Here is a 25,985-nt window from a genome sequence, read left to right as displayed (position 1 = left end):
CCCTCCCGCTGGGCTGGCAGCAGCAAGCCCTGCCCCCCCTGGGCAGCGAGGGTGCCCTGCAGAAAGCTCCGGGGGGGGGGGGGGGTTTACTGCCAGCCCCAGGGGGCCAGGGCAGCTGGCCCAGCAGTTAGCTGCCCTTGGCAGTGAATCTGCAGAGCTCATGTGCCCACGGCCCGGCTCCCCCCAGCTGTCTGGCAGCACCAAGGGGCACTGCTGGCGGAAGGACACGTTGCGGCTTCTGCCAGGCCCACTTGTGTCTGGAGTGGCCCAGCCCACACAGGACAGTATCGCAGGCCGTTCGTGTCCAGAGGAGTTTAATGAGACCCCGTGTGTCCCAGTGTGGAGCCCAGCGCACGGCTCCCAAGGCAGGCAGCCTGCTCCGGCCCTGCCCCTGCTGAGAGGGGTGGGGACGGGTGAAGAGAAGCCAGGAGCGCTGGGGCCCGTGGTGCTCCGGTGCCATGTAGGGCTGGCAGCCGCGCCGGGGTTACGCGAAGAGGCGGATGGTGGCGTCGGCGCCCGAGGAGAAGAGCCAGGGCTGGGTGGGATGGAAGAGGACGTCCAGCACGCCCAGGTCCCGGGCCGGCGCGTGGCCCTTCAGCACCTTCACGGGCACGATCAGCGGGTTCTGCAGCAGGTCACTGCAACAAAGGGGACCAGGTAAGGGGGGCCTGTGACCCCGCAACGCGCTTGGGCCATTTGGCTGCCCACCACACACTCCCCAGGGACATGGGGCGCTCCAGTGGGGACAGCGGGCTGCACCCACAGAGGGGCCAGAGATGCCCAGGGTCTGTGTCCTGTCTGCAGAGAGGCTGGCCATGGGCGGCAGCGCTGGCCCTTTGCCTGTCCTCGCCCTCCAGCACTGGGGGCTGGCCCCTGTCACCCCACGGCTCGCGAGCACTTAGCAGGCTGTGGCGCCACCCTCCCCCCCACCCACGTCTGGCCGCCCAGCCCAGGGCCCGCGCGTACTTGTAGACCATGCCGTGGCAGACGATGATGCTCCCGTCGTCCGAGCCCGAGGCGAAGAGGGGGTAGTGCTTGTGGAAGGCCACGCTCCTCAGCGCCTTCTTGTGGTGCCTGCAAGAGACCGGGCGAGACACCTGTCAGTGCCATCCCCAGCACCAGCAGCCTGGGCCGGGCCCCTGCGTGGGTGGGCGGTGCCCAGGGGCCTACCGCAAACAGGGACAGAGCGGCGCCTGCCTGGGCGCTGAGGGCGAGATGGCAGCTGACAGCCCACTCAGCGGGCTGGGGCAGCCAGTGGGGGAGAACTGCTTTGGGGCTCCCCAAAGGGGGCAGGGAGCAGCTGATCCAGCCGAGGGAATCTGGCGCCAGGCCGGGCAGCGAGCTGGCTATGGGTGGGGGACACGACACCAGGAAGCCAGCATGATCGAGGCAGTGTCCTGGGGCAGGGAGAGACAGCGCGTGCCTACAGGGCTCTGGGGAGACCCCCAGGACGCCCCCATTCAGAGGGGGTGAGGACAGAGCTGGGCCTTCCCTGGAGCCTGGGCAAGGCGCCAGCCCTGGAAGGGGAGGGGGCAGGACCACGAGGCTGCATGGCTAGGAGGGCTCCATTCCCCCGTCTGGGGGCTCGCTCGGCCTGGCCGCACTGGGCTGGGGGGGTGGAGAGAGGGACGGGTGGCCGTGGGGCAGGCGAGTGGGCAGAGAGGGGCGGCTGTGGGGAATGCCGGCGGGCGGGCGGAGAGGGGGAGTCGTGGGGCAGAGAGGGGGAGCTCGGGCCCAGCCGCGGCATGCTCACCTCAGCACGCGGTAGGGCTTGGTGGACAGGTCCAGGTCGAACCAGGCCAGTTTGCTGTCGTAGCTCCCACAGATCAGGTTGTCTCCTGCCAGAGGGAAGGGGAGTGAGCGGGGCGCTGCCAGCAGCCACGGCCCCTGCAGGGGTGTCGCACCCCCCCCCCCCGACACCAGGCCCCCCGACATTGTCCCTCTGCAGCAGTGTCTCCCCCCTCACCACAACATTGTGCCCCTCTCCCCGACACCAGGGCCCCCCGCAGCATCGTGCCCTTCTGACACCAGGCTCCCCCCCCCCCGTGGGAATGTGTCCCCCCCAAACCGACTGGCTGTGTGGCTGAGGAAACAGGATCCTCCTGCCCCCCCCCGCTAACTGCCCTCCGCAGCCTGGCCAGGGCTGGGCAAAGGAGCTCGTGTCGGCCTGGTGGACGGGAGGAGCCCTCGGGCCCCCCCCCCAGCCAAGGGAAGGCAGGGCGGTGCCCAGACCGGCTGCCGGGGGCCCCACGTACCTGCGGGGTGGACGGCCATGCTGGACACCCACTTGCAGTTGGTCAGCAGCTTCTTGGAGAGCTCCTGCTTGAGCAGGTTGTAGAGGCGGACGTAGCGCTGGGTGGCCACGAAGAAGAAGGGCCGCAGCGGGTGGAAGAGGACGCACTGCACCTGCCCCTTGCTCCGGCGGAAGGGGCTCTGGCTCCAGCGCTTGCTGGCCTGGTGGATCAGCACCTGCGTGTGGCCGTCGTCAGCCAGGACGCTGGCCAGGTAGTCGCCTCTGGGGTGCCAGGTCACCTGCTTCACGGGCTGCGGAGCAGCACGGCCAGACGTCAGCTGCTGCCCGGGGCCATGGGGAGCCGCGCCGCCGGGCTGGGTGACGGGGCACCCCATGGCAGCGGCGTGGGCAGGGCTGTTTGTGCGGCTCCGGCCCTGGGGGGGCTCCGGGCCCGGGCGCTCCAACCCCCAGGGAATGTGGCTCGGGCCCTGGGGTGCTCTGGGCAGGGGCGCTCGGACCCCTGGGGAACGTGGCTCCAGCCCTGGGGGGGCTCTGGGCCCAGGTGCTCCGACCCCCGGGGAACGTGGCTCCGGCCCTGGGGTGCTCCAGGCAGGGGCGCTCGGACCCCCCGGGAACGTGGCTCAGGCCCTGCGGTGCTCCGGGCCCGGGCGCTCGGACCCCCGGGGAACGTGGCTCCGGCCCTGGGGTGCTCCAGGCAGGGGCGCTCGGACCCCCCGGGAACGTGGCTCCGGCCCTGCGGTGCTCCGGGCCCGGGCGCTCGGACCCCCGGGGAACGTGGCTCGGGCCCTGGGGTGCTCCGAGCAGGGGCGCTCGGACCCCCCGGGAACGTGGCCGCTGGCAGAACCCGAGCAGGCCAGGCGAGGTGATGGGGGACCAGCACGTGGGGACAACACACCCTCCCGAGAGGCACTGGGAAGAGTTCCCACCCTGTTCCAGCCCCCCCGCGCCCCAGCCCGGCCAGGCCCCCAGCCCCCCCGTACCTTCCCGTGCCGGATGATGAGACGGACACCTCTGGTGTGCTCGGTTCCGGCTGCCACAGTCCAGGTGACGGGCTGTAGCCGCTCCTCCTCTGGCGGCTCGTAGGCCTCGATCACCTGGTCCGTGGCCCCGTACAGCAGCTTGTCCCCGAGGCAGGGGTTCACCAGCAGGACGGACTGCTCCCTGTAGGGGGCGCTGCGGGTCAGAACTGGGGACAGGGCCTGGCCTGCCTCCTCGCCCTGCGTGCTCAGGTGACAACCCCAGCCATGGCCTATGGGAAGGGGAACCCAGGGCTGGGCCCTGGGGGCCTGGCCATTCTCCGACCTCTGCCCCCAGGAGCTCTGAAACCCAGCTGCACCCTGGGCTCAGGGCAGCCCCTGCCAGGCAGACGGCAGGGGGCAAGTGATGCCTGGGGGGGGGGCATGCAGAAAGGAGATGGGGGCTGGGGGTGGCCAGTCACATGGAAGTGAGAGGGGGTGTGGGGGTCATTGGAGTGTGGGGGGGTGTCACAGAGACGAGATTGGACAGGGGAGTCACGGGGCTGGGGGGGTTTCACACAGAAGAGATGTGGTGGGGGTGTCACACGGCGACAGCGGGGCTGGGGGTCGCAGCAGGGGGGGTGTCACATGGCGACGAGATGGGACAGGGGGCACAGGGCTCGGGGGTGTCACACAGAGAAGATGCAGTGGGCGGGGTCACACAGCAACGAGATGGGATGGGGGTCACAGGGGCTGGGGAGGGGCTGGGGGATGTCACACAGAGGAGATGTGGGAGGGGGTTGGGGGGGTCACACAGTGACAGACGGGACGGGGGGGTCACAAGGCCGGGGAGGGGCTGGGGGTCACAGTGGGGGGGTGTCACAGGGCTGGGGCGGGGTAGGGGGGTGTCACAGGGCTGGGGGTTGCAGTGGGGGTGGGGGTGGTGTCGCACAGTGACGGGATGGGATGGGTGAGGGGGGTTGTCACTCACACAGCCACGGCCACCAGGCAGACGGTGAGGTTGGGGGTCGCACGGGGGGGGGGTGTCACACAGCGACGAGGTGCGACGGGCTGGGGCAGGGTTGGGGGTGTCACACAGAGGAGATGTGGGGGGGGTCACACGGCTGGGGGGTCGCAGTGTGGCGGGGGGTGTCACACAGGGACGGGATGGGCGGGGGGGATTGTCACTCACACAGCCACGGCCACCAGGCAGACGGCGGGGTTGGGGTTCCAGGCGACACTCTTCACCACGCCCTCCACCGGGAGGGTTTTCATGCAGCGGGCGCTGCTCACCTCCCAGAACCGCACCGTGCCGTCATCGGAGCCTGCAGGATAGGCCAGCGGGTGGGTCCCTGAACAGGCAGGGGCCAGGCCCCGTCCCGCACCCAGCAGGGCTGCGCCCCCCTCGCCAGGTCAGGCAGCGGGAGAGGGCTCAGCGGGGCGTCTGCCCGTCTCCGCCCGCGGGGGCAGCTGGGACCTACCGGGCTGGGCCGTGGCCAGAACACGGCAAGCTCCCAACAAGTCCTTGGCACCAACTCTAGGCACGGCCATTTCAGCACCTCGGGCTCCCTGAAGGGGAAGTGAGTCAGCATGGACCCGGGCCGCCCCCCTGCAGCGCCGCACTGGGGCCCCGGAGCTGGCCAGGCTGGGAGGGGCGAGTGCCCCCGGGGTTTGCTCCTGGGCCCATGCAGAGAGACAGAGCTGGGGCTGGGGGTGAAGGGAGAGGGACAGGCCCCGCCCAGGCTTTAACACCTGATCTCAGCCACTTTCCCAGCCTGCGGCCAGGAATCCAGCGGTTGTGAAACTCCCGACGGCGCTCGGGCCACCCGTCGGGAGCTGCCAGCCCGGAACTCGATGTGCTCCCAATGCCCTGTGGGCCAGCCCGCTCCCCACTGCCCTGGGGAGGTGCCGGAAGCGGCTGGAACCCCCCCCCCCCCGGAACAGTTTATAGGTACCAGGGATTGCCACGAGCGTGTGCTGGGCCGGGGCGGCAGGCCTCTCACTGGCATCTGCCTTGTGCCCAGGGGAACTCTGCACTCTGGAAGCGAGTCACTGGGCCAGCCGGAGCGGCCAGGGGCAGTACAGGCAGGGCCTGGGATCGAATCCCCCCCATGGGTCCCATAGCTTCCCAGGCCTCTCCTTCCTTCATACCCCCTTCCAGCCAGCCGGCCCCTGCCCGCTGCAGTGCCCCGGGAGAGCCCGGTGGGCAGGGAGGCGGCTGCTCCTCGGGTACACGCAGAGCTGTGCCAGGCACAGGCGGAGGAGCCGCCCCTCGTCCCCTCCCAGCACTGAGGGGTCTGTGTGGCTCTGGGCCGGCCGGGCACCCCCCTGGGCACAGACAGCTTACCTGACACCAGCCACTGCCCGCTGGGGGAGACGCTGAGGCAGCGCACGAGGCCGGTGTGCCCGCGGTAGACCTGGTGGAGACAATGAGACGGGTGAGGAGCTGCCAGTGCCACTCGCTGGCGTTCAGCTCGCCCAGGACCCCCTTGCACACGTGGCCATGAGCCCTGGCCTGGCGGCTAGGGACTCCAGGTGCCCTTCTCCCCCGGCGAACGGGCTCGGGCAGCTGCGAGGGCACCGGGACGCTGATGCCAGGGCTGGCTGCTCCAGCGTCTGTGCCCAGCTCGGGCCTGCGCCTGCCAGGGGCAGAGATGAGCCCGGGCCACGGCGGCGGAGTGGGGGAGGCTGGGGAGCGACGGACAGGCCCATGGTGGGGTCTGAGAGCTGCGACTGCTGCTGACCCCCCGCCGGCGTCTGTCCTGGCAGCAGCACACCACTTCTCTTGCTCAGAGGACGATGCCCCAGGCCACACCGAACCTCAGGGCCGGGGCGGGTCCATAAGAACATCCGACTGGCCCCTACCCACAGTCCCGCTAGCTCTGGGTCCTGTCTTCTGGCTGGGGCCGGTGCCAGAGCACCAGGGGAATGAACAGACCAGAGCAATTATCCAGTGACGCCTGGCCCCAGCTTCTGGCTGTCCGGTTTGGGGACACCCAGAGCAGGGGGTTGTGTCCCTGCCGCTCCCAGCCAATAGCCATTGAGGGACCGATCGTCCCGGAACTTTCTTCTTTGGAACCCAGTTATACTTTTGGCCTTCACAACATCCCCTGGCAGCGAGTTCCACAGGTTGACCGTGTGTTGTGTGAAGAAATCCTTCCTTTGGTTTGTTTTAAACCTGCTGCCTGTTAAATTTATTGGGTGACCCCTGGCTCTTGTTATGTGAAGGAGTAAATAACACTTCCTTCTTCACTTTCTCCACCCCAGTCATGATTTTATAGACCTCTATCATATCCCCCCCTTAGCCAGCTCTTTCGAAGCTGAAAAGTCCCAGTTTTATTAATCTCTCCTCATACGGAAGCCGTTCCATGCCCCTAATCTCTACTTTAATCTATTCTAATGTATCTCTTTTAAGGGGGGGCGACCAGCCCAGCCCGCAGTATTCATGGCGTGGGCGCACCAGAGATTGAGATAGGGGCATGACAATATTTGCTGTCTTACTATCTGTCCCATTCCTAATGGGACTGGCTCACGTCCCAGATGAGAAGCCCCTTATCACAGCGTCAGGAGTCAAGGTCATTCTCCCCTATACACCTAATGACGGGGTGTCTAGATTGCCTCCTGCAGCAGGGAGTTCCACAGCTGCCCTGGTCTCTATGTGTCCCCTTAAGGCCTGTGCTCTGGGATGGGGAAGGAGGCTCCCATCAGATCTTATTGCCCCCTTCTGAGTTTTTCTTTCCTGCCTAACTAAGACGCCTCAGCCTCCTTCACTCCCAGCCCCAGCCCGGTCTCTGTTCTCCTCCGTGTGCCCCCTCCCCTCCCCCCCAGCCCTGAACACACCACAGGGCATTACCAGGGCCTGCGTGGTGGGGAACGGCTGCAGGTCCCGCGGCTTCGGCAGCTTGGGGATCAGGTCTTCCGGGTCCACGTTCACCTGCAAGAGAACCAAGCCCGTGTAGCGCACAGGGGGCACAGGGTCGCCCCACCTGGGGGGGCCGGGCAGCAGGCTACTGGCCAGGGCACACTGCTGCCGGCCTGCTGCATCCCACTCAATCGGCTGGGCACCCACATGGCCCCAGGGCGACAGCGAGCAGGAGCCGGGCACCCACATGGCCCCAGGGCGACAGCGAGCAGGAGCCGGGCACCCACATGGCCCCAGGGCGACAGCTCTCCGTAAAGGGGCAGCGAGCAGGAGCCGTACTGCAGAGCTCGGGGAGCTGTTTGTGTGTGAGGTGGGTTTCCTGCCCTTGGCTCTGCTGGGCCAGTGGCCCGGGGCGCCCCAGTCACCCCCCCCCACACACACACACACTCACCCTCATCTTCCTCTGGCGCGGGCACAGGTAGAGGTCGAGGCAGCGCTCGAAGCGCTCGTGGATGAAGCGGGGGTAGGCTGGCACCGCGCGCAGGCACCGGTACTGCTGGGGCAGGAAGTTCAGCTTCCGCTCCGCGGCCTCCTGCTGCTCCCAGGCCAGCTTCTGCAGGGCAAAGGGCAAAGGTCAGCAGCCGGCCCCCAAACCAGACACCTCTCCGGGGACAGCCTGCTGGGTCCCCAGGGGATCTGCTTTCCGGCCCCAAGTGCCCAGAGCCCGGCTGCCAGGGGCAGAGGGAGTGTCTGAGCCTGGGAACCAAGCCCATGGCAGTGCCAAGGGGCCTGGCCCAGAGAACTGCTCCCCACACTAGCCACAGAATCACAGAAACATGGGGCTGGAGGGGCCATGGACTCCATCCCCCCGTGGTGGGGCAGGGCCGAGGAGCTCTAGACCAGCCCTGGCAGGGGTTTGTCCAGCCTGTGACGGGGACCCCACAGGCCCCCTGGGCCGCCTGTTCCTGATCTCTAACCTAAATCTCCCTTGCGGCAGGTTCAGCCCGTTACTTCCTGTCCCACCCTCGGTGGTCCCGGAGAACCGCTGATCCCTGGCCTCTTGCACAGTCCTGAGACCTTTTCGCAGCTGCACCCCACTGCTGGGTCACGCTCAGTGTGGAAGCCGCTGTCACCCCGACCCCTTGCCACGGGGGCCTTTGCTGAATTTCATCCATGCCGAACCTGCCTGCAGCACCCCCCGGAGCTCCCCACACAGAGAGTGCACCCGCCATAGCCCCATGAGCCCCCGCATATACGCAGAGCACCCCATCCTTGCCCCTCACCTCCTCCTCGCTCAGCAGGTACTCGGGCGGGGGGTTGTACGACTCCTCGTGGCCCGGCAGCCGCAGCTTTGGGGCCGGCACGTGCATCTTGTGGCGCCCCAGGATGGAGTTGGGGTCCTCCTGGGCCCAGAGGTCATAGTAGGTGGGCGTGTCCTCCTTGGGCTTGCGAGGTTTGATCCAGCCCATCTTGATGGCATGGACCAGCTTGGAGACCTGCCGAGCAGGGAGAGGCCACAGAAAGGTCAGCACCAGGATTTGGGGGTCCTGGCTGGGGGCAGCTGGCACTGACAGGCTCTTACCTTCTCCTTCTCCAGGAGGGAGGGGATGAAGCTGCGCTTGTCAGCCGGGCGGTTCGTCACCGGGTGGATCATCACCTGGCTGCTGAAGAAGTCAATGGCTGGCTGGGAAGGGAGAGCGAGGGGTCACTCCGGCTGCCCCGGCTCCTTCCCTTGGCCCACTGGGTCACCGCCCAGCCTGGGAAGGCAGGAGGGCCACACGCTGCAAGGGAGACGCGCCGCACAACCACCCCCAGAGGTGGCGGCCATGGGGAGAGGGGAGGGAGCCTACACAGGCCTGGCCTGGGAGGTGGGGGCTGTGGGGGGAGGGGAGGGAGCCCCCCTGGAGGTGGTGTCCCGAGGGGGGGAGGGGAAGGGATCCCCACACAGGCCCAGCCCCAGAGGTGGTGGCCATGGGGTGAGGGGAGGAGAGGGGGCCCACACAGGCCTGGCCCTGGAGGTGGTAGGTGTGGGGTGAGGGGAGGGAGCCCCCCTGGAGGTGGTGTCCCTGGGGAGGGGAGGGAGCCCCACACAGGCCCAGCCCCGGAGGCGGCAGCAGGGTCCCCTACCTCATAGGGGTTAAGGTGCACGTCTCCGAATTGCCCTTTCTGCAACCGCTGCACCAGCTCCACCTGCTCGTCCGTCAGCCTCACGTCCACCCCCGTCTGCTTGTCCTGCACCGTCCGCCTGAGGGACAGGGACACATGAGGGGCGAGGGCTGGGCTGCCGTGTGGGTCTACCCCGTGAGGCCCATCTGGAAGGCGCTCCGCTCCCAAAGCCCATCTCGGTGCTGGTCTGCAGGAGGTGAGCCCCCTTCCCGCGTCCTCGAACCGACTCCTGCCGCAGCCCCCGCAGAGATGCCAAGGGAGCCCCCTCCCCCCCAGAGCCGGGCTCTCCAGGGCAGGGGCAGGAAGCGAGGCTGCAGACTGGGCCCCTCCGCCGGCCCTGTGCTGGCTGGGAGTGAGTGGGAGGGGGCTGGGCGATGGCAGGACTATGGCCCCCCCAAGTGCACAGAGGGCTCTGAGGGTGCAAGCAGAGGGACGGGGGGGAGTTTATGCTCCAGGCTGTGCCGCTCTGCCCGCAGGGGGGGAACTGCCGGAAAGCCACGGCAGAGAGCCCAGGGACCCAGCCCCCGGCCAGCATAGGGCGCGTGAGAGTCTGCTCTGTGTTCACTGCCGCGATGCATGTGGCCCAGAGAGCGCCTGCCTCCCCCCGTGGGGTACTGGGGCGGCAGCAGGCGAGCTGCAGAGAGCCCGGAGCCCGCGCTCGGGGAGGGGACACAGACAGAAGCCAATGGAAAGCTGACCGGTCGCCCCGTGGGCTCCGAACACAGCAGCGCGCCGAACTTTCCTGGGGGCAGCAGACTTCAGACACCACGTGCTGGGGCTGCCCAGGTTTGGAGAGGGAGATGCACATGCCTTTGTCCTGCCTGGGAGCACGACCCCAGGCCGGGGCGGTGGGAGTGGTTGTGCCCCTGGCCTGGAACTCAGGGCGTTCCTGGGGGAAGCAGGGGGACCCCAGCCCCTCACCAGTAATCGGGGTTCTCCATCTGGTCCAGGAACTTGTCCAGCTCGTCCTTGGTTCGGATCGGCTTGTAGATCCTCTTGCCGTCCAGGTCATAGCCGATGTGCGGGTAGTCCTGGTACCACTCCATGGGGATGTTGCCCACCGTGTTACGCACGTCCTGCAGTGGGACAGAAAGCGGGAGGTGAGCTCGCACCTAGCGGGTCTCAGTCTGACCTTCCATCTCCCAGGCCAGAGACCCGCGCCCAGCCCGCTCCTAGAGCAGAGCTGTTAGAAACGCAGCCCGTCCGATCTAAACTGGAGAATCCACCCCGCCCCCGGTAAGGCGTTCCAAGGGTTAATTACGCTCACACCTTCCTTCTCGTGTGAATGTGTCTAGCACCAGGTCAGACCTCTCTCTGCTAGACTGAAGAACCCACTATTAAACGTGTGTTCCCCACGCAGGTCCTTACAGACTGTGACCAGGTCACCCCTGACCCAGCTCCTAGCTAAGCAAAACAGACGGTGCTCCTGGTGTCTCTCGCTCTCAGGCAGGTTTCTAACCAGTTAATCATTCCTGTGATTCGTCTCTGACCCCTCCCCAATTTATCACCATCCTTGTATTGTGGCACCAGAACTGGCCCCAGGATCCCAGCAGCGCTCGCCCCAGGGCCACACACAGTGGTACAAGAACCTCTCTGCTCCACCTCCAGATTCCCCTGTCCCCTTAGCCCTTTTGCCCCCAGCGTCGCACTGGGAGCTGATGTGCAGCTGATAATCCATCCCCCGCATCCCACAATCTTTCAGTCACTGTTCCCAGGATAGTGCCCTCCATCCTGGGAGTACGGCCTGCACTGTCCCGAGGGCTACGCTGACATTTAGCCAGATTAAAACACGTATTGTTTGTCTGTGCCCAGTTCACCAAGCGATCCTAAGTGCTGTGCCAGTGACCTGGCCTCTTCGTTATCTGCCACTCCCCCACATTTCTGAGTCCTCGGCAAACGTAACCAGCGATAGTTTGATGTTTTCTTCCAGGTCACAGATCGAAGTGACAACTAGCGCAGGGCCAAGCATCGATCCCTGGGGGAGCCCTGCAGAAGCTCACGCGCTGGGTGAGCATTCCCTGCCTAGAGCGTGTGTGATGCCACCCCGCCGTCTGAGCACATCACCGCACCGCCGTCCCTCTCGCAGCCAAACTGGCGCGCTCCCCTCCCCAGACACCAGTCCTGCCACAGAGGGGGAAGTGGGGCCAGAGAGGAAGGGACGTGTGGGTCTGACAGAGCTGGGCGGGGACTGGAACCCTACGCTCTAGGATCCCAGACCCATGCTTGCTCTAACAGATCCCCGCCCCGCCTCCACCCCAGCATCCCGCACGGCGGCTCCTCCTCCTCCAGTCCACGTGCTACTGCACCTGTGTGCCCGCCCCAGCCCCTGCCTCCACCCCAGCAACCCACACAGTCCTGGCTCCCCACCCCCACCCCCACCCCTCCGGCTGGCTGCAGGTCAGCGCTCTGCTCTGCCTGGGTGGAGACCCAGGTTCACGTCTCTCCTTTGGCTGGGCCTGCCTTGAAAAACCTTGGTCAAAATGGCGTGAGGCCTGCGGGGACCTATCGGTTCGACAGGCTGCAGGGTCACACAGATGGCTGTGACTGCGTTCGACAGCCCAGGGAGTGCCGGGAGCTTGCCAAGGTGACCTTCAGATGGGCAAAGCTTGGGCGCCCCGGTGCACGCTTAGGAGACAGCCGGCCGCGGCGTCAGCACCCTCCATGGCAGAAACTTCTGCGGCCAACACGAGTGCAGATGGGGGATGAGCCCCCTAGGAAAGGCTCCTGCCTGGGGGCCTCGCCCCTCAGCTGCAAACACCCCTGCAGCTGGCGCGCCCTCCGGCTCTGCTCTCCCCAGCCAGGCCCCACCCTCACGCCCCAGCCGGCCTGCCCTGCCCTGCAGGGGAATGGGCACGGAGAAGGGTCCTGTGCCCAGCAAAGACTCTCTCTCCAGAAACCGAAGCCATTCTGTGCCCTCCCAGCGGACGTGCAGCAAACCCCAGCTGTGACCCAGTGGGATGTGACGAAGTGGGAATGTTTTTAATGTTTTCTCTGAATACTGTGTGGGTGCCTCAGTTTCCCCTATGCATTTCTTAGGTGTCTAGGTGGGGGGAATCAGGGTGTGTGATTGTTGCAGAGCGCGAGAGGGCCAGTGTGATGCTGTCTGCATAAAGAATGGCCGACACTCTGTCTCCTGGCAACTAATGGCCTGGGCCTCCTCTGCAAAAATGCCAACTGAAGGTGTTGGAGAACAAAGAGATCAGGTGACCTCCTGGCCCGGGAAAGAGACGAAGGCCAAAGAGGAGGGGCTGGAGTGTGAGTCAGTTTGGGGCTGGCTGGGGAAATGGAGGGGCGCCCAGACCGAGCTCTGGCCTCCCTGCCCCCCACAAGATGGACCTGACTGAGGGGGTCTGTTGTCTGTACCTGCAAGACCTGTCTTGGACTGTGTTCCTGTCGTCTAATAAACCTTCTGTGTTATTGACTGGCTGAGAGTCCCGGTGAATCGCAGGAAGCCGGGGGTGCAGGGCCTTGTCTCCCACACGCTCCGTGACACCCACTGGTGTGCCCGGCTCCCCCACGCCGTGCTCCATGGCTGCCGTGTTCTTCCAGCACACCGCCGGCAGCACGCAGAGCCCTGGGCGAGGGAACGGAGCCACAGGCCCCTGCAGTGGGGGGAGACTGATAAATAGGCCCCAAAGCTGCCAGCAGCAAAGCCAGGACCCCAAGCCCTAGCATGCCGAAGGCCCTGGGCAGACGCTGGGCATGTGGTGCCCAGCCCCCGGGCTCCGCAGGCGGCTCCGGGGGCTCCCATCCTGCCCATGGTCGTCAGCACAGCAGAGCAATCCCTGCTCACTACGGATTTAAAGGGAACAAAGGAGCCCCGGGGGCAATACGCCCGCAACCCCCCCTCAGCCAGCAGAGCGTTCCCAGCCTTCCGCTGCCTGCTGGGGAAACATCATCAAGGTAAGCACCTGGCACGCCTCGCTGACCGCACCAGGCCTTAACGGCTTCCTGATTGGAACCATGACCAGGCTGCAGGGAGCTCCTTCCATACAGGGTGCGGCTCGTTACCTGCCGCACAGGGTGGTCCCCATTAGCACACGGGCAGGGGCTGGGGCTGGTCAGCCGAACACGTTCCAGCGCCCGTCCTTCACACAGGAGCGAGCCCCACGTTTTCCAGGCCTCAGCCGCCAGGCCCGCTCCCCCTGCGCCTGCACAGACAGACGTGCCCAGAGACAGACCTACCGGGGCCGTGCCACTGGGTTACACACACGTGCACGCAGTGGGGGGAGGGTCCCACGTCTGCTCCAGGGGGGCTCGTGCACCTTCCTCTGCAGGCTCTGGGGCTGGCCCCTGTCAGAGCCTGGAGCCCGGCCTAGCTGCCCCTCGGCTCTGATCCCACATGGCCGTTCCTCTGAACACACACAATTAACCGTACCGAGAACGCGGACAGCCGCCCCAGGGTATGCAGCACACCCTCCGTCAGTCACCCCGGCCGGCCTCGTCCTTAACACTGACCGCAGGTTCCAGGGAGCAGTGCATGCTGGGACCATCTAAAGGAGAGGGAAGCAGGGGGATGGGGTTGGTGCCCTGTCATTGCAGGGAGCCCAGGAAAGCACCCCATTGCATTCAACAGGCCAACGGCTGTGACCTGCCTCCAACCCACTCATCGTGTCTCCGCACTGGGCCAGGCTCGGGGCCAGCGGTGGCTCCCGCTCGCCCCCTCTCGAGGCGCCTGGTGGGCCTGGGGTTGAGTGTGACGAACTGGGACTGTTCTTGCTGGGGTGTGTGAATGCTGACAGGGGAGTGTGACTAGGATGGTCTGCATCGGGGGATGGGAGCCGGCCCAAGGGAACATACCTGAGCTTGTAACATGAGAACCCAGGAGGGGGTTGGAGGTCAGATGACTCCGGGGCCCGGGAAACTGAACAAAGGCTGTGGGAGGGGTCGCTGAAGGAGAGTGCTGGAAGCAGGCTGGAAGGAGGCTGGAGAGATGGCTGGGAGGCAGAGATGGCTCTGACCCCCCAAAGGGGGGGGCTGGGATGCCCTGGGACCCCAAGCTGGACCTAACTGAGGGGGGCCCTGTTGTCTGTGCCTGCAAGACCTGTCTTGGACTGTGTTCCTGTCATCCAAATAAACCTTCTGCTTTACTGGCTGGCTGAGAGTCATGGTGAATCGCAGGAAGCCGGGGGTGCAGGGCCCTGAGTTCCCCAAGACTCCGTGACGACTGGTGGCAGCGGTGGGATCTACTGCACCCCGTGGACGGCGCTTCCTGCAGTAAGTGACTGGGGAGCAGTAAAACGAAGGGGGATTGACGGGGACCAGGCCTGCTGAAGAGTGGGAGAGAGACGGTTATTACCCCTGGGAGTGTGTGACCAGCGAGAAGGACTTTTGCAGTAACAGGGTCCCCCGGGGGGATCGCAGCGAGTGGTCCCAGGGGCGGAGGAGTCTGCAGCTCGACCCTGGCAGAGAGGCGGTGACCTCGAGAAGGGCTGGCACACTAGGGGTCCCCCTGGGAACTGTGGGGAGCTGTGAGCACACAGGCCGGTGAGTGGCCAGCAGGAAGATGTATGCCAAGCGGCTTAAGAGCGACCTGGTGGAGCTGTGCAAGCAGAGGCAGCTGCGCATTGGGAGGCTCACCAAAGAACAGCTCATTGCCCAGCTGGAGGCGGAAGATCGCGCGAATGAACTGATCCCTGTGTCTCAGGGAAGCAGCCTGGCAAATGCAGCGCAGGCACCAGTGTCTGTCCCAGCTGGGAGTGGTCAGCCGGCTGCTGAGGGCTTCCCGAGACCCCTCCTTCCTATGCCTAGGGGAAGGGTGGGGAGGAGCCCAGCAAATACCGAAGGCGCCGTGATTCCCCCGGCCAGCAGGGGGTCCCCCCGGCGAAGCCCGCCGGCCAGCAGAGGAGCCTCCCGGCGACGTTCGGCATCCGGGGAGCGGAATTGGCTGGAATGGGAGAAAGAGCTAAAACTGAGGGAGCTGGAGGATCGTGAACAACAGAGACAGCATGAAGAGAGACAGCGTCAGCGTGAACGGGAGGAGAAAGAGAGACAAAGACAGCATGAAGAGAGACAGAGACAGGAGAATGAGAGACAGCGTCAGCATGAACTGGAACTGGCGAGATTGAAGGGCAGCGAACCCCCGGCTGCGGTGAGTGAGGGGGGACCCAGGACTGCACGGAGCTTTGATAAGTGCATCATGGCCCCATACAAGGAGGGGGAGGACATGGATGACTTCCTGGAGGCCTTTGAGACGGCCTGCGAGCTGCACCGGGTTGATCCCGCGGACAGACTCCGGGTCCTTACCCCCTTACTGGACCCCAAATCCGTGGCATTGTACCGCCAACTGGGAGAGGCAGAGAAAGGGGACTACGAACTATTCAAAAAGGCCCTGCTACGTGAGTTTGGGCTGACTCCTGAGATGTACCGGGGAAGGTTCCGGAGTCAAGATAAAACCCCTGAGATCTCATATCTGCAACTAGCCGTCCGCATGGAAAGATACGCCAGCAAGTGGGCTGGTGGGGCCCAGACGAAGGAGGACCTGATTAAACTGCTGGTACTGGAGCAACTGTATGAGCGGTGCCCATCCGACCTGAGGCTGTGGTTGGTGGACAGAAAGCCAGAGAACCCGCGACACGCCGGGCAGCTGGCTGATGAGTTTGTAAAGAGCCGGTCAGGGGGTGGCAGGGAGGAGCCCCAAAGGAACAGGCCCGCCGTGATGCAGAGAGAGAGTCACCCTGGGACCTCCCAAAGAGGGAATATGGGGAATCCCCTCCCACGGGGAATGCCCAGCGTCAGGGACAACCGACCGGCTCGAGGGGACCCACAGGACATGAGCTGCTATTACTGCGGCCGAAGAGGCCACGTTCGGGCCCAGTGCCCCAAGCTCAAGGACAGACTGAGCAGACCGAACCCGCATAGGGTTAACTTGGTAGAGGCCCAGACGGACGAGGGGCAGGCTTCTCACGCAAGAGGGGCTGGCAGCTTATCAACTGCTCAAGAGAGAGAAGGGCCCCAGGCCAGCTCCTCTAGGGGGCTGGATGCCCCAGACTCAGGGTTTTTGGTTTATACGGTGGGCGCGGGGCTGTCCCTCCGGAGAGAGTACCTTGTTCCCCTGGAGGTGGATGGGAGGAAGGTCAATGGATACTGGGATACGGGCGCAGAGGTGACGCTGGCCCGGCCCGAGGTGGTGGCCCCAGATCAGGTGGTGCCCAACTCCTACCTGACCCTGACGGGGGTGGGCGGAACACCAGTCAAAGTGCCCGTGGCAAGGGTACACCTGAAGTGGGGGGCCAAGGAGGGCCCCAAGGATGTGGGGGTACACCCGTATCTGCCCACTGAGGTATTGATGGGGGGGGACCTGGAGAACTGGCCAAGCAACCCCCAAAAGGCACTGGTTGTGACCCGCAGTCAGAGCCGGCGAGGGGCCCTGCGCCCTGGCCTTGGGGGGGGTGCCTTGCCTGAGGCGCAGGACCCTAACCTGGTGGGGAGGGAACGCCCAGGGACGCGGCTCAGGGAGGCTGCAGCTTCGGACCCAGCGGGCGAGAAAGAGCAGGTGGCCATCCCTGTCCCAGCTGCTGAGTTCCAGGCCGAGTTACAGAGAGACCCCTCCTTGCGGAAGATAAGGGACCTGGCCGACCTCAATGCGGTACAGACCATGGAACGAGGTGGCCGGAAAAGGTTCCTGTGGGAGAAGGGGTTCCTGTACCGAGAATGGGCTCCCCCAGGGAAAATGGAGTCAGGGGGGATCAGGAGGCAGCTGGTGGTACCCCAGAAGTATCGCCGCCAGCTGCTGTGCCGGGCCCATGACATTCCCCTCTCAGGGCACCAGGGAACCTGGCGTACCCAGCAGAGGCTGCTACGGAGCTTTTACTGGCCTGGGGTCTTTGTTACTGTCCGACAGTACTGCGGATCCTGTGACCCCTGTCAGAGGGGGAGGAAGGCCTGGGACAAGGGGAAAAGAGTTTTAGGACCCTTGCCCAGCATAAAGGATCCTTTCCAGAGGGTGGCCAAGGTTAAAAGGGCGGCTCTAAACCAAGAGAGCCCAAAGCACAGACCTCCAGACTGGAGCGCTGGGAGAAGACCACAGCCCAGTTGGAACCCCAGAGGTATGGGGGTGGGAAAAGGGCACAGGCCGCATAAACCTTCCCACATGCGAACTGCGAGTGCCATCAAGCACCCCCGACCTAAGGGGGGGCGTGGAACGGAAGGGGCCTGGTGTAATTCTCACCAAGGAACTGGAGGGATGCGGGGGCATCCATGGGAACGGGGGTAGGTTCGAACTTCCCCGGGTCACTGGCTAAAGTGACCCTGCTCAGTTCGGTCTCGAAGGGGGGAGAGATGTGACGAACTGGGACTGTTCTTGCTGGGGTGTGTGAATGCTGACAGGGGAGTGTGACTAGGATGGTCTGCATCGGGGGATGGGAGCCGGCCCAAGGGAACATACCTGAGCTTGTAACATGAGAACCCAGGAGGGGGTTGGAGGTCAGATGACTCCGGGGCCCGGGAAACTGAACAAAGGCTGTGGGAGGGGTCGCTGAAGGAGAGTGCTGGAAGCAGGCTGGAAGGAGGCTGGAGAGATGGCTGGGAGGCAGAGATGGCTCTGACCCCCCAAAGGGGGGGGCTGGGATGCCCTGGGACCCCAAGCTGGACCTAACTGAGGGGGGCCCTGTTGTCTGTGCCTGCAAGACCTGTCTTGGACTGTGTTCCTGTCATCCAAATAAACCTTCTGCTTTACTGGCTGGCTGAGAGTCATGGTGAATCGCAGGAAGCCGGGGGTGCAGGGCCCTGAGTTCCCCAAGACTCCGTGACATTGAGCAGAGCCAGCCCCCAATTAGCAGCTTTCGGGGGTGTTTAACGACCAAGGCGTGCAGGGCACAGGCTGCCCGGCGAGGAGGGGGCCAGCGGGCTGGACTGAGGAGCAGACTCTGTGCTTCCCCAGGCACAGAGCCCCCCCCCCACCCGGGAGGAAGGTGCGAACGTGACCTGCGCCCCACACTCTGCAGTCAGGGGTCACGCTCACTCGGCTGCACCATCTGGTCCCCATAAACACCTGCAGCACAACACAGCCTCCCCAGGAAAGAGGCCAGGGGCCCCGCGGAGGCAGAGCAGCAGCCCCTGGGGCCACATCCATCACGCTCCGCGCACACGTCAGCGCCGGACGTGCTCCGGCCCCGCTGGGACTCGGCCAGGAATTTCCCACTCAGGAGTGGCTGGGCCACGGGAGCCGTCTGCTGCGCACACAGGAAGGAACAACGGCTTGGAGGGGAGCAGAGACCGTGGGTGTTACGCTGCCCACCCTCGTGCTCCGGGCTACCTGGACTGGGGCGGGTGAGAGGAGACAGGCTCTCCAGGCTCTGTGTGCGCAGCGCGAGCAGCGGCAGCTCGTCAGCCGGCACTGTCCTCTTCAGCGGCCTGGCCATGCTGCTTGCAGACAGTGATGGAGGGACCGGAGGGCCCTGTGCCCATTCTGGCTCCCCCCGACCTCTAGTGGTGGGGGGTCCCAGAGCAGGGGGCCCTGGACCAACGACACAGCAGCACCTGCCACCAGCAGCTCCCGGGGAAGGTCCTCGGACCCAGATGCCAACGGCAGAACCAAGGGAACGGCGGCCTGCCACCACGTTGGGAGCCGGGACCGGTCGTTCCTTGGCCGAGGCAGTGGAGGGATGAACTGGGCAATGTGCCCTGCAGCTGGTGCAGCGAGACCCAGATGATTCCGGGGTCCGGCACACCCGGGGGTGTCTGCCCGGGGGAGATCTCACTGGTGTGACTGAATTGGAGGCAGCCGCCAGGCAGGGCAGCGCAGCCACTGCGGCGTTGCAGGGCTCCAGCACGTTGGAAGGAGCTGCAGACGCAGTGGTGACATGCCCCGTCGCTGGCTACCAGGGTCTTGGTTCGCAGGCTCCCGGGGAGCAGGTGGACAGGCCGCGGAGAGCGTCTAGCTCAGGCGGATTTGAACTATCGTCTGCTCAAAGGTGGTGGAGCTGAGCTGGAGAACGGCACCAGGGCAAGCAGCGACCCGGGTCTCACCCAGTCCCACGGAGACGTCAAGCTGTGTCTGGTTAGCTTATCCCCGAGCAGGTCGAGAGGTGACCCGATCACGCTCCACAAGCACCGGCGCGGAAGAGATTTCCGACAGCAGGTGGCCGGTTCGCCTGGCAGAAAATCCAGGGGCTGGAAGCTGAAGGTAAAAAACTCAGACTGGAAACGAGATGCGGATTTGTAACAGCGAGGGCCATTGGAACAGCTCACCTAGGGCACGCTGGATTCTCCACCACCCGGGCGTCTCTTCCTAGACCATCTGCTCTCGTCCAGCCAGGAGTGATGGACGGGCTGGAGGCAGGAGGGACGGGGGGAGTTCCCTGGCCAGCAGGTCAGACAAGCTCATAATGGTCCCTTCGAACGTTAACATCTACGTATCGGGAGTTCCTCCCCTCCCAAGACAAGCCCCAGGTCCCAGTGTTCTCCTGGCCCCACAGACCAGCCCCAGTGTGTGTCCTTGCTGACCTGCAGCCCTGTCCTAGCCCACAGCCCCGTCTACCCTCCCTACGCTTCACGCTGGCCCATTCTGGGACCACTTCCCCCCTCCGAGCTTTAGGCGGTGCGTGGTGCTGGCCGGGCTCAGGCCGAGCTGGGAGGGTCCCTGCCCCTGGAAGTGGAGGTGGGTACCAGCCTGGAGGGGCCCCGCATGGCCCCAAGTTCCACGATGCAGCCGCCTTCCCCTTGGCTGAAGAGGCAAAGACTCTGGGAGGAAAGGGGCCAGCATGACACACTGCATCTCGAGCCGTGTGACGGTGCTTCCGACGTGGCGCACGGGCCAGGGGTGCAGAGGCTGACGCACGTAGGGGTGTTGAAGAGTTGGCTCCAGGGGTGCAGCCAAGCTATGCCTCCCCCACCCCTCCAGCTGCGTGTCGCTAACCGTTCTAAGCCCCATTTCGCACTAGCCGAGCGGATCTGCCCCTGGCAGTGCTGGGACCGGAACATCCCTCTAACGAGCGGGCCCTGCAGCCAGCAGTAGCGAGCGCTCACTCTCACACGGCCCCGGCCACGTCCTGTGTAGTTAACACATCACCTCCAGCGAGCGCAGCTCCCCGAGCGAGCGGAGCGGCCGGCAGCCCCCGCGTGAGGCTGCCGTCACTCAGCCTCACGGCTGGAAGTTGTTCTTGGACGGGCCCAGGCATTCCTAGACGCACATTCCTGGCAGCTGGAAAGCGTCGTAGGAAAGATTCTTTTCACAGCGTTTTCTTGAAAATATCCGGTCCACGTGGAGGAGAGAGGGGACGGGGCGAGCGCTCTCAGCCACGGACAGCCCACAGGCCTGGCACTCTGGGCTGCAGGGCCAGACAGACGAGAGGAAAACAGGATTCAGCGAAGGGGCTGAATGGGCCCTGCCCTTCAGAATGACGCTCGGTCAGGGCAAGAAGGGGGCAGACAGAACTGGAGGCTGCCCAACAGGAGCGGGGGTTGGCTGGGGTAATGGCCATCCATCTCCCAGGCGCCCTCCACCCCAGGGAGGGTCAGCAGCTCCTGAGCCTCGCGTCCCTCACGCCTGCCTGGGGTGGGAAAAGCTCTCAGAACCCTGGTCCCATTTGTATTTTCCGGGAAAGCAATCCAAGCTGCCCCCTGGGGCCTGTCCCCAAACCCCCCGCCAGCCAGAGAGGCAGCCCGAAAGGCATTGCCCCACACAGCAGCTCCTCTGTCCACACGGCGCAGGCTGGCCAGGGCGTCACCTCCGGCAGACAAGCCAAACTCCCCGGTAATAAAACTTGGGGCAGGGGATGGATCCCAGCAGGGACTTTTCAGACTCCACCAGACAGTCTTGAGAGCAGCATGTAAAAGGCCCAGACTCTGATATTTGGAATCAGGGGGATGGTAAGGCAGTTGCTTGAATCATGCAGGGGGACAGGGTGCTGTGAGGGACCAGTCCTGGCATCTGTGCTTGATGAAGATGCAGAGTTTCTGGAAATCCGTGTGTTAGCTCCAGCTCCTGGCCTGATTCCAGCACTGGTAATCGGACGCCAGCCTCTTTAAATTCACCTGCGCGTAGGGCTGCTGCATGGCTCACATACGGCGGCTGCAGTCACCCCAGAGGGAGTTGCATTTCTGTGATGGTTAAAGTGCGTCTCACTTTAGCGAGCAGGGCAAACGGCTCAGGGCTGCCCTTGGTTAAGGGATGCTCGAGAAAAGCTAGCTCATTAGCAGATGGGTTTTGCAACGCAGGCCCAGGGAAGGAGGGGGCATGGGTTGGCACTCAGAAGCCGCTGGCAGTTTGCTGATGACTGGCAGTACTGCTGCGTGGCGGGGAGAAGCGATAGGTCAGAGTGGCGGGGCAGGAGATGCAGCTCGCCCGGGAAGGCAGGGGAAGGGAAGGGAAGGGAAGGGAAGGGTTCCGCAGCAGAGGGGATGTTCATTTCTGGAGAATGAACAATTGCCGCTAGTTAACATGGGCACTGCCCGGGGGGAGGGCTGAAATTCCAGGCTGCCCCAATGGCGTGCGCGTTTCTGGCTGTCTCCTATCTGGGTGCAGCCTCCACTGCTAGTCCCCTGGACCTTCCGGTGAGAGAGAACCGAGCACCCCAGGCAGCTGGGAGCAGAGCTGCTCAGACCAGCAAAGCTGCCCGCGCCCGAGGGCTGCACCCGGCCAGTGTAGAGGAGCAGAGCGCGGCCGCTTGGGACCACGGGGCCCAGCATGCAGTGGGGCCCGGCTGCACTCAGCAAGGGGCGGCGCTGCATGCTGGGACACGTAGACTCCGCAGGCTGGGCCACCGCATGAGGGCAGCTGGAGGCCTGTGGTCGCACTTCTCAGGCCGGTGCGGCAGGGACCACCCCGGCCTTCCTTTGGGCAGTTTCGACAATCTGTGTGTCGGGCTGGGGGGCATGACCTGCCCCAGGCACTGTGGCTCACAGGACAGGGTGGGGGGCGGGGTGCCCCGAGCTGGGGGAGCCACGGACAGATTCCAATTGCGTGGGTAGTAAAGGGGCTGGAGACCCTCCCCAGTCCGTTATCAGCACTGGGGTGGGGGCACCGTTATTAGTCCTGGCCCATCGAGGCCCTGGGGCGCCCTTGGGCCGACCGAGCACTGGGCCAGAGCCAGACGGGCGGCTCCCTCTGCCCCAGGAGTAAGGGGAGCAGCTGGAGTCTCATGTGGCGAGTTCTACCAGGCCCCCCAGACCAGCGACGAGCCCACAGCACCGGGGGGCACCTGGGAGAAGCACGAAGGGGTTTGTTTGAAAATGTCACCAGTGGGCGCTGGAGGCTGGCAGCCTGGACTGAGCGGCACCGAACGAGGTGACCGGACGGGCCGTGACGGGGCAGGAAAGTCGCTCGTGTCTGACGGGGCAGAGCAGGGGAGCCGGTGGCGGGAGCGAAGAGGGGGTGACCTGGTCCAAGCGGCAGGCCGGGAGGAGGAGCTCTGCAGCAGCATTGTGGGGCAGGGCAGGGCTGCGTTCGTCCAGGCCAGAGAGCTGGAGGTTGCACTAATCGAGACGTGAGCTGGTGAGAGCCTGGGGGAGCGTTTTAGCTGCGTGGACGGAGAGGAGAGGCCGGATCCCAGAGATGCTGCACAGAAGGAACTGGCAAGACTCAGACACAGCCTGGCTGTGAGGCCCTTGAGAAACGTCCAGGTCGACCCCCAGGTTCTGGCCGTCACGGGGGGTAAAAGGGAGGCTGTGGGGAGGACAGGCGATGAAGAGCTCTGTCTGAGCCCTGCTGAGTGGGAGGTGATGGCTGGACATGCACGAGGAGAGAGAGATGGGCCGAGACAGAAACTGGCAGGTCTGGGGCAGGGGCAGCGCCGCGAGTCCCCACACAGTGAGAGTGTGTGTGTGGAGGAGCTGCCCCGAGAAGATGCGGAGGGAGGAGAGACGGGGACCAAGGACGGAGCCCCGTGGGCTGCAGGGGGGTGAGGAGGAGCCCCGAGGGACACGCTGAAGGAGCGTTAGAGGCAGGAGAACGGAGAGAGGACGGAGTCGTGGAAGCCAGGGGAGGGCGGGGGGGGGGACCCGACTTCCAGAAGACGAGTGTGGTCGATGCTGCGCCAGGCGACTGAGGCTGGAACGTGGGTTCTGAGCTTTGACCAGGACGAGGTCATTAGCGAGGAGCCAGCCCCGGGGCCAGGCAGGGAGAGAGAGGGCGGCCCAGAGAACAACGCATGCCCATTGCACCAGCCCCTCTCCCAAAGGGGCCGGCCCGGCCAGCAGAAAGGGAGGTCTCTCCCCAGCCATCGGGCACTACACGGCGCCCCACCTGGCAGGCTCTGAGCCCTAGACAGGAGAGACCAGAGCACCCCCGGGCTCAGCTGGAGACAGAGACCCTGGAGGGTGCCCACCTCGCGCCCCTGCCTGGCTTCAGACAAGAGCCCGGGCTGGAGACACAGAGCCGCCCTTGGGACAGCTCCCAGGCCCCACTCTCCGCATCACTGTCTTACCCCTTCCTTGCCAGCGTTTATCCCCCTGCCCGCAGACACCTGGCCTGGGAGCACCCTCTGGGGCAGCTCCGGTGGAGCTGTGTCCCAGAGCCCTACATGCAGGAGCGTGCTGGGGGGATGGGGGCTCTGCCTTTCCTGCAGAGTTCAGGGGGCGTGCTCAGCTTGCCAGCCTGCACTACCACTCTGCATCTGTCCCTTGCATCTGTTCGCTGTCAGGCCGAGCCCGCCCCGTTCCCACAACGCCCATCGCTAGCATTTCCACGCACAACAGCCGTTTAGTTCCAAGCACTTCAGCTCGTCAGGGATTTACGGTTTCCCAGTTGCGCGAGTGAAGGGGGGTTCAGACGGGGGGGTCAGACACTAGTTATGTCCTGGCAGCAGACACGGCGACTGTCAGCCTCACACAGCCATCCGCGAGCTCGTCGGCAGCCCACCTCCTCTACCTCACAGTGCCTGGTGCCGGTCTGGGTGCGCCCAGTGAAGTCAGGGTTTATCCACGTTTACTGATACCAAGCTGGTCCTTGCAAGCGGGGTCCGGCCCAGGAGCGCTGGGCACTCCCCACCCCATGCGATATCCCAGCATCCCGTGAGCCCCCGCGGCAGCCCCAAGCTCTCTGCACAGGCCCGAAAAGGGCCCTCTCTCTCGGGAGGCCACGCATAGGTTAATCCCAGCCTGGGAAGTGACTAAGCGGCCCTGGCCTTCAGGCCGAGTCACTGTGCAGACGGGAGCCAGGGCCCTGCAGCACGCGCAGAGACGGCCCCGCAGGGAGGAATCCAGCGCCTGGCTTGAGCACAAGGGACGGGCTGGCTCCTAGCCACTGCAGACAGAAAGCCCCGTGCCCAGCAGACGTGATCCCCACCCAGTCCATCGTCTCCGGTGGGAGCAGGTGGAGGCTGAGCAGCCCGGGGCCCAGCCAGGCATCTGCGGGAGGGTGGGTGGGGGGGTCCAGCGTTGTCTCTGGCTTTCCCCCAATGCCTGCCGTCTATGGCCTTTTCCTCTGGAGGGGCCGGTCGCTGCACGACTCGCACCCCGAGTGCAGCACAACCGGACGGGGCCTTCCTCTACTGTCTGCACCCTCCTCCCCGCACACCTCCCGCTGTGACCCCCGGCGGTAGGGCAGCTCCGTAGCGAGGTGCACGCTTGGAGCCCGGCCCGCTGCTCCTCCTTCCTGGGTTAGCGGTGGATTCCTCTATGGGCCAACAGGGCCGGTGTCCAGGGGCCCCTGCCAATTGTGGGCCCCCCAGAAAAATGGACACCCCAGCCCCCCGACTGTCCAGTGCCCCTGCTGGGGAGCGGGGCAAGCCCCTGCGCTGTGACCCCATTTCCCTGGCAGGAGCGCGGGGGGGGGGTCCCTACTTGCTCTGGCCCAGGACCCCACAAACCACTAATCTACCCCTGCCTGGGGTTGATCCCAGGGGTTGGATTTGACCCATTTGGCTCCTGCCTCTCTTTCCCCTCCAGCTGAGGGCCCAGCACACCGCCAGGCAGGCTAGGAAGGCCCCTCTGCTGCTTCGGGGGGGGTGGGTGTGCGCGAGGGGGTGGGTTATACTGCCACCACCCGCACGTTTTAACTGCTCCGTGGCTGCTCAGGGCCCTGCAAGCAGGACACAGCCGCCCCCCCCACACTGCCCCCGGTGGCAGCAGCGAGGCAGGAAGCACCCACCCTCCAGGAGCAAGGCAGGGCCTGGGCTATCGGTCGAGCCCTGGATCCCTGCTGCAGTGACCCCGGTGTCCCTGGCACACGCTGCCTTGCACGCCGGCTTGGCGTGTGCTGCACAGAGGGTCTGTTCCTTTAACAGGTGTTCCTGGCCCACGTCCCCAGGACAGGAGGGGGCTCCAGGCAGGCAGGCGTCTAGCCAGCTGATGGAGACATAACGGCCAAGCTCTGCACCGAGGGAGGAACTTAAAGGGGCCGGTGTGCGGAGCCGTGGCCTCTGCGCAGCCCTTGCTAGCGGCTGGCTCCTCGAAGGTTAACGCTCCCGCTCTGCCCCATTAGCTGCAGCAGCAGGGCCGATCTGGTCACACTGCAGGGAGCAGCTCTGTGGGGCTCGGCTCCCCAGCCATCAGAGCCCCTCTCTCTGAGAGCTCCCAGCCCATCCCCCCACTCCACACGAGCCCCCACAGGCTGCTGCACAGCACCACTCCCACCCAGCCACCACCTCCGGCGGGGAGGCTGCGTTTGGACACCCCCGAGGGCTCCCCAAGGATGGACGGGGCCGCACAGCAGACACGGGGGTATCGGGACGTGCCAGAGTCCCCAGGGGAGAGAGGCGGAGGGAGAGACATGTGCGTGTGCACACACACACACACACACACACACACACACACACGTGTGGTTCTATGGGCACGTGTCCGTCTCTACACGCGTGCACACACTCCA

At 65.1% G+C, this 25,985-nt stretch overlaps 1 protein-coding gene across 2 annotated transcripts in view; it reads right to left on the bottom strand.

Annotated features, from left to right (window-relative positions):
- Window positions 1-297: 297 nt before the first annotated feature.
- BOP1 (BOP1 ribosomal biogenesis factor) overlaps window positions 298-25,985 on the bottom strand; it is a 101,510-nt gene continuing 75,822 nt past the window's right edge. For both annotated transcript variants that reach the window (XM_024102695.3, XM_005291141.5), the window contains exons 4-16: window positions 10,160-10,314; window positions 9,200-9,317; window positions 8,655-8,756; window positions 8,356-8,568; window positions 7,524-7,685; window positions 7,064-7,144; window positions 5,558-5,627; window positions 4,403-4,535; window positions 3,235-3,415; window positions 2,256-2,544; window positions 1,754-1,838; window positions 967-1,074; window positions 298-638 (exon numbers count right to left, since the gene is read on the bottom strand). In XM_024102695.3, coding sequence (XP_023958463.2) covers window positions 485-638; window positions 967-1,074; window positions 1,754-1,838; window positions 2,256-2,544; window positions 3,235-3,415; window positions 4,403-4,535; window positions 5,558-5,627; window positions 7,064-7,144; window positions 7,524-7,685; window positions 8,356-8,568; window positions 8,655-8,756; window positions 9,200-9,317; window positions 10,160-10,314 — 1,851 coding nt within the window. In that variant the 3' untranslated portion in view covers window positions 298-484. The remainder of the gene's footprint in view (window positions 639-966; window positions 1,075-1,753; window positions 1,839-2,255; window positions 2,545-3,234; window positions 3,416-4,402; window positions 4,536-5,557; window positions 5,628-7,063; window positions 7,145-7,523; window positions 7,686-8,355; window positions 8,569-8,654; window positions 8,757-9,199; window positions 9,318-10,159; window positions 10,315-25,985) is intronic.

The sequence above is a fragment of the Chrysemys picta genome, chromosome 2, assembly GCF_011386835.1.
Source record: "Chrysemys picta bellii isolate R12L10 chromosome 2, ASM1138683v2, whole genome shotgun sequence".
Taxonomy (NCBI): domain Eukaryota; kingdom Metazoa; phylum Chordata; order Testudines; family Emydidae; genus Chrysemys; species Chrysemys picta.
This window is presented reverse-complemented; position numbering and strand designations above follow the sequence as displayed.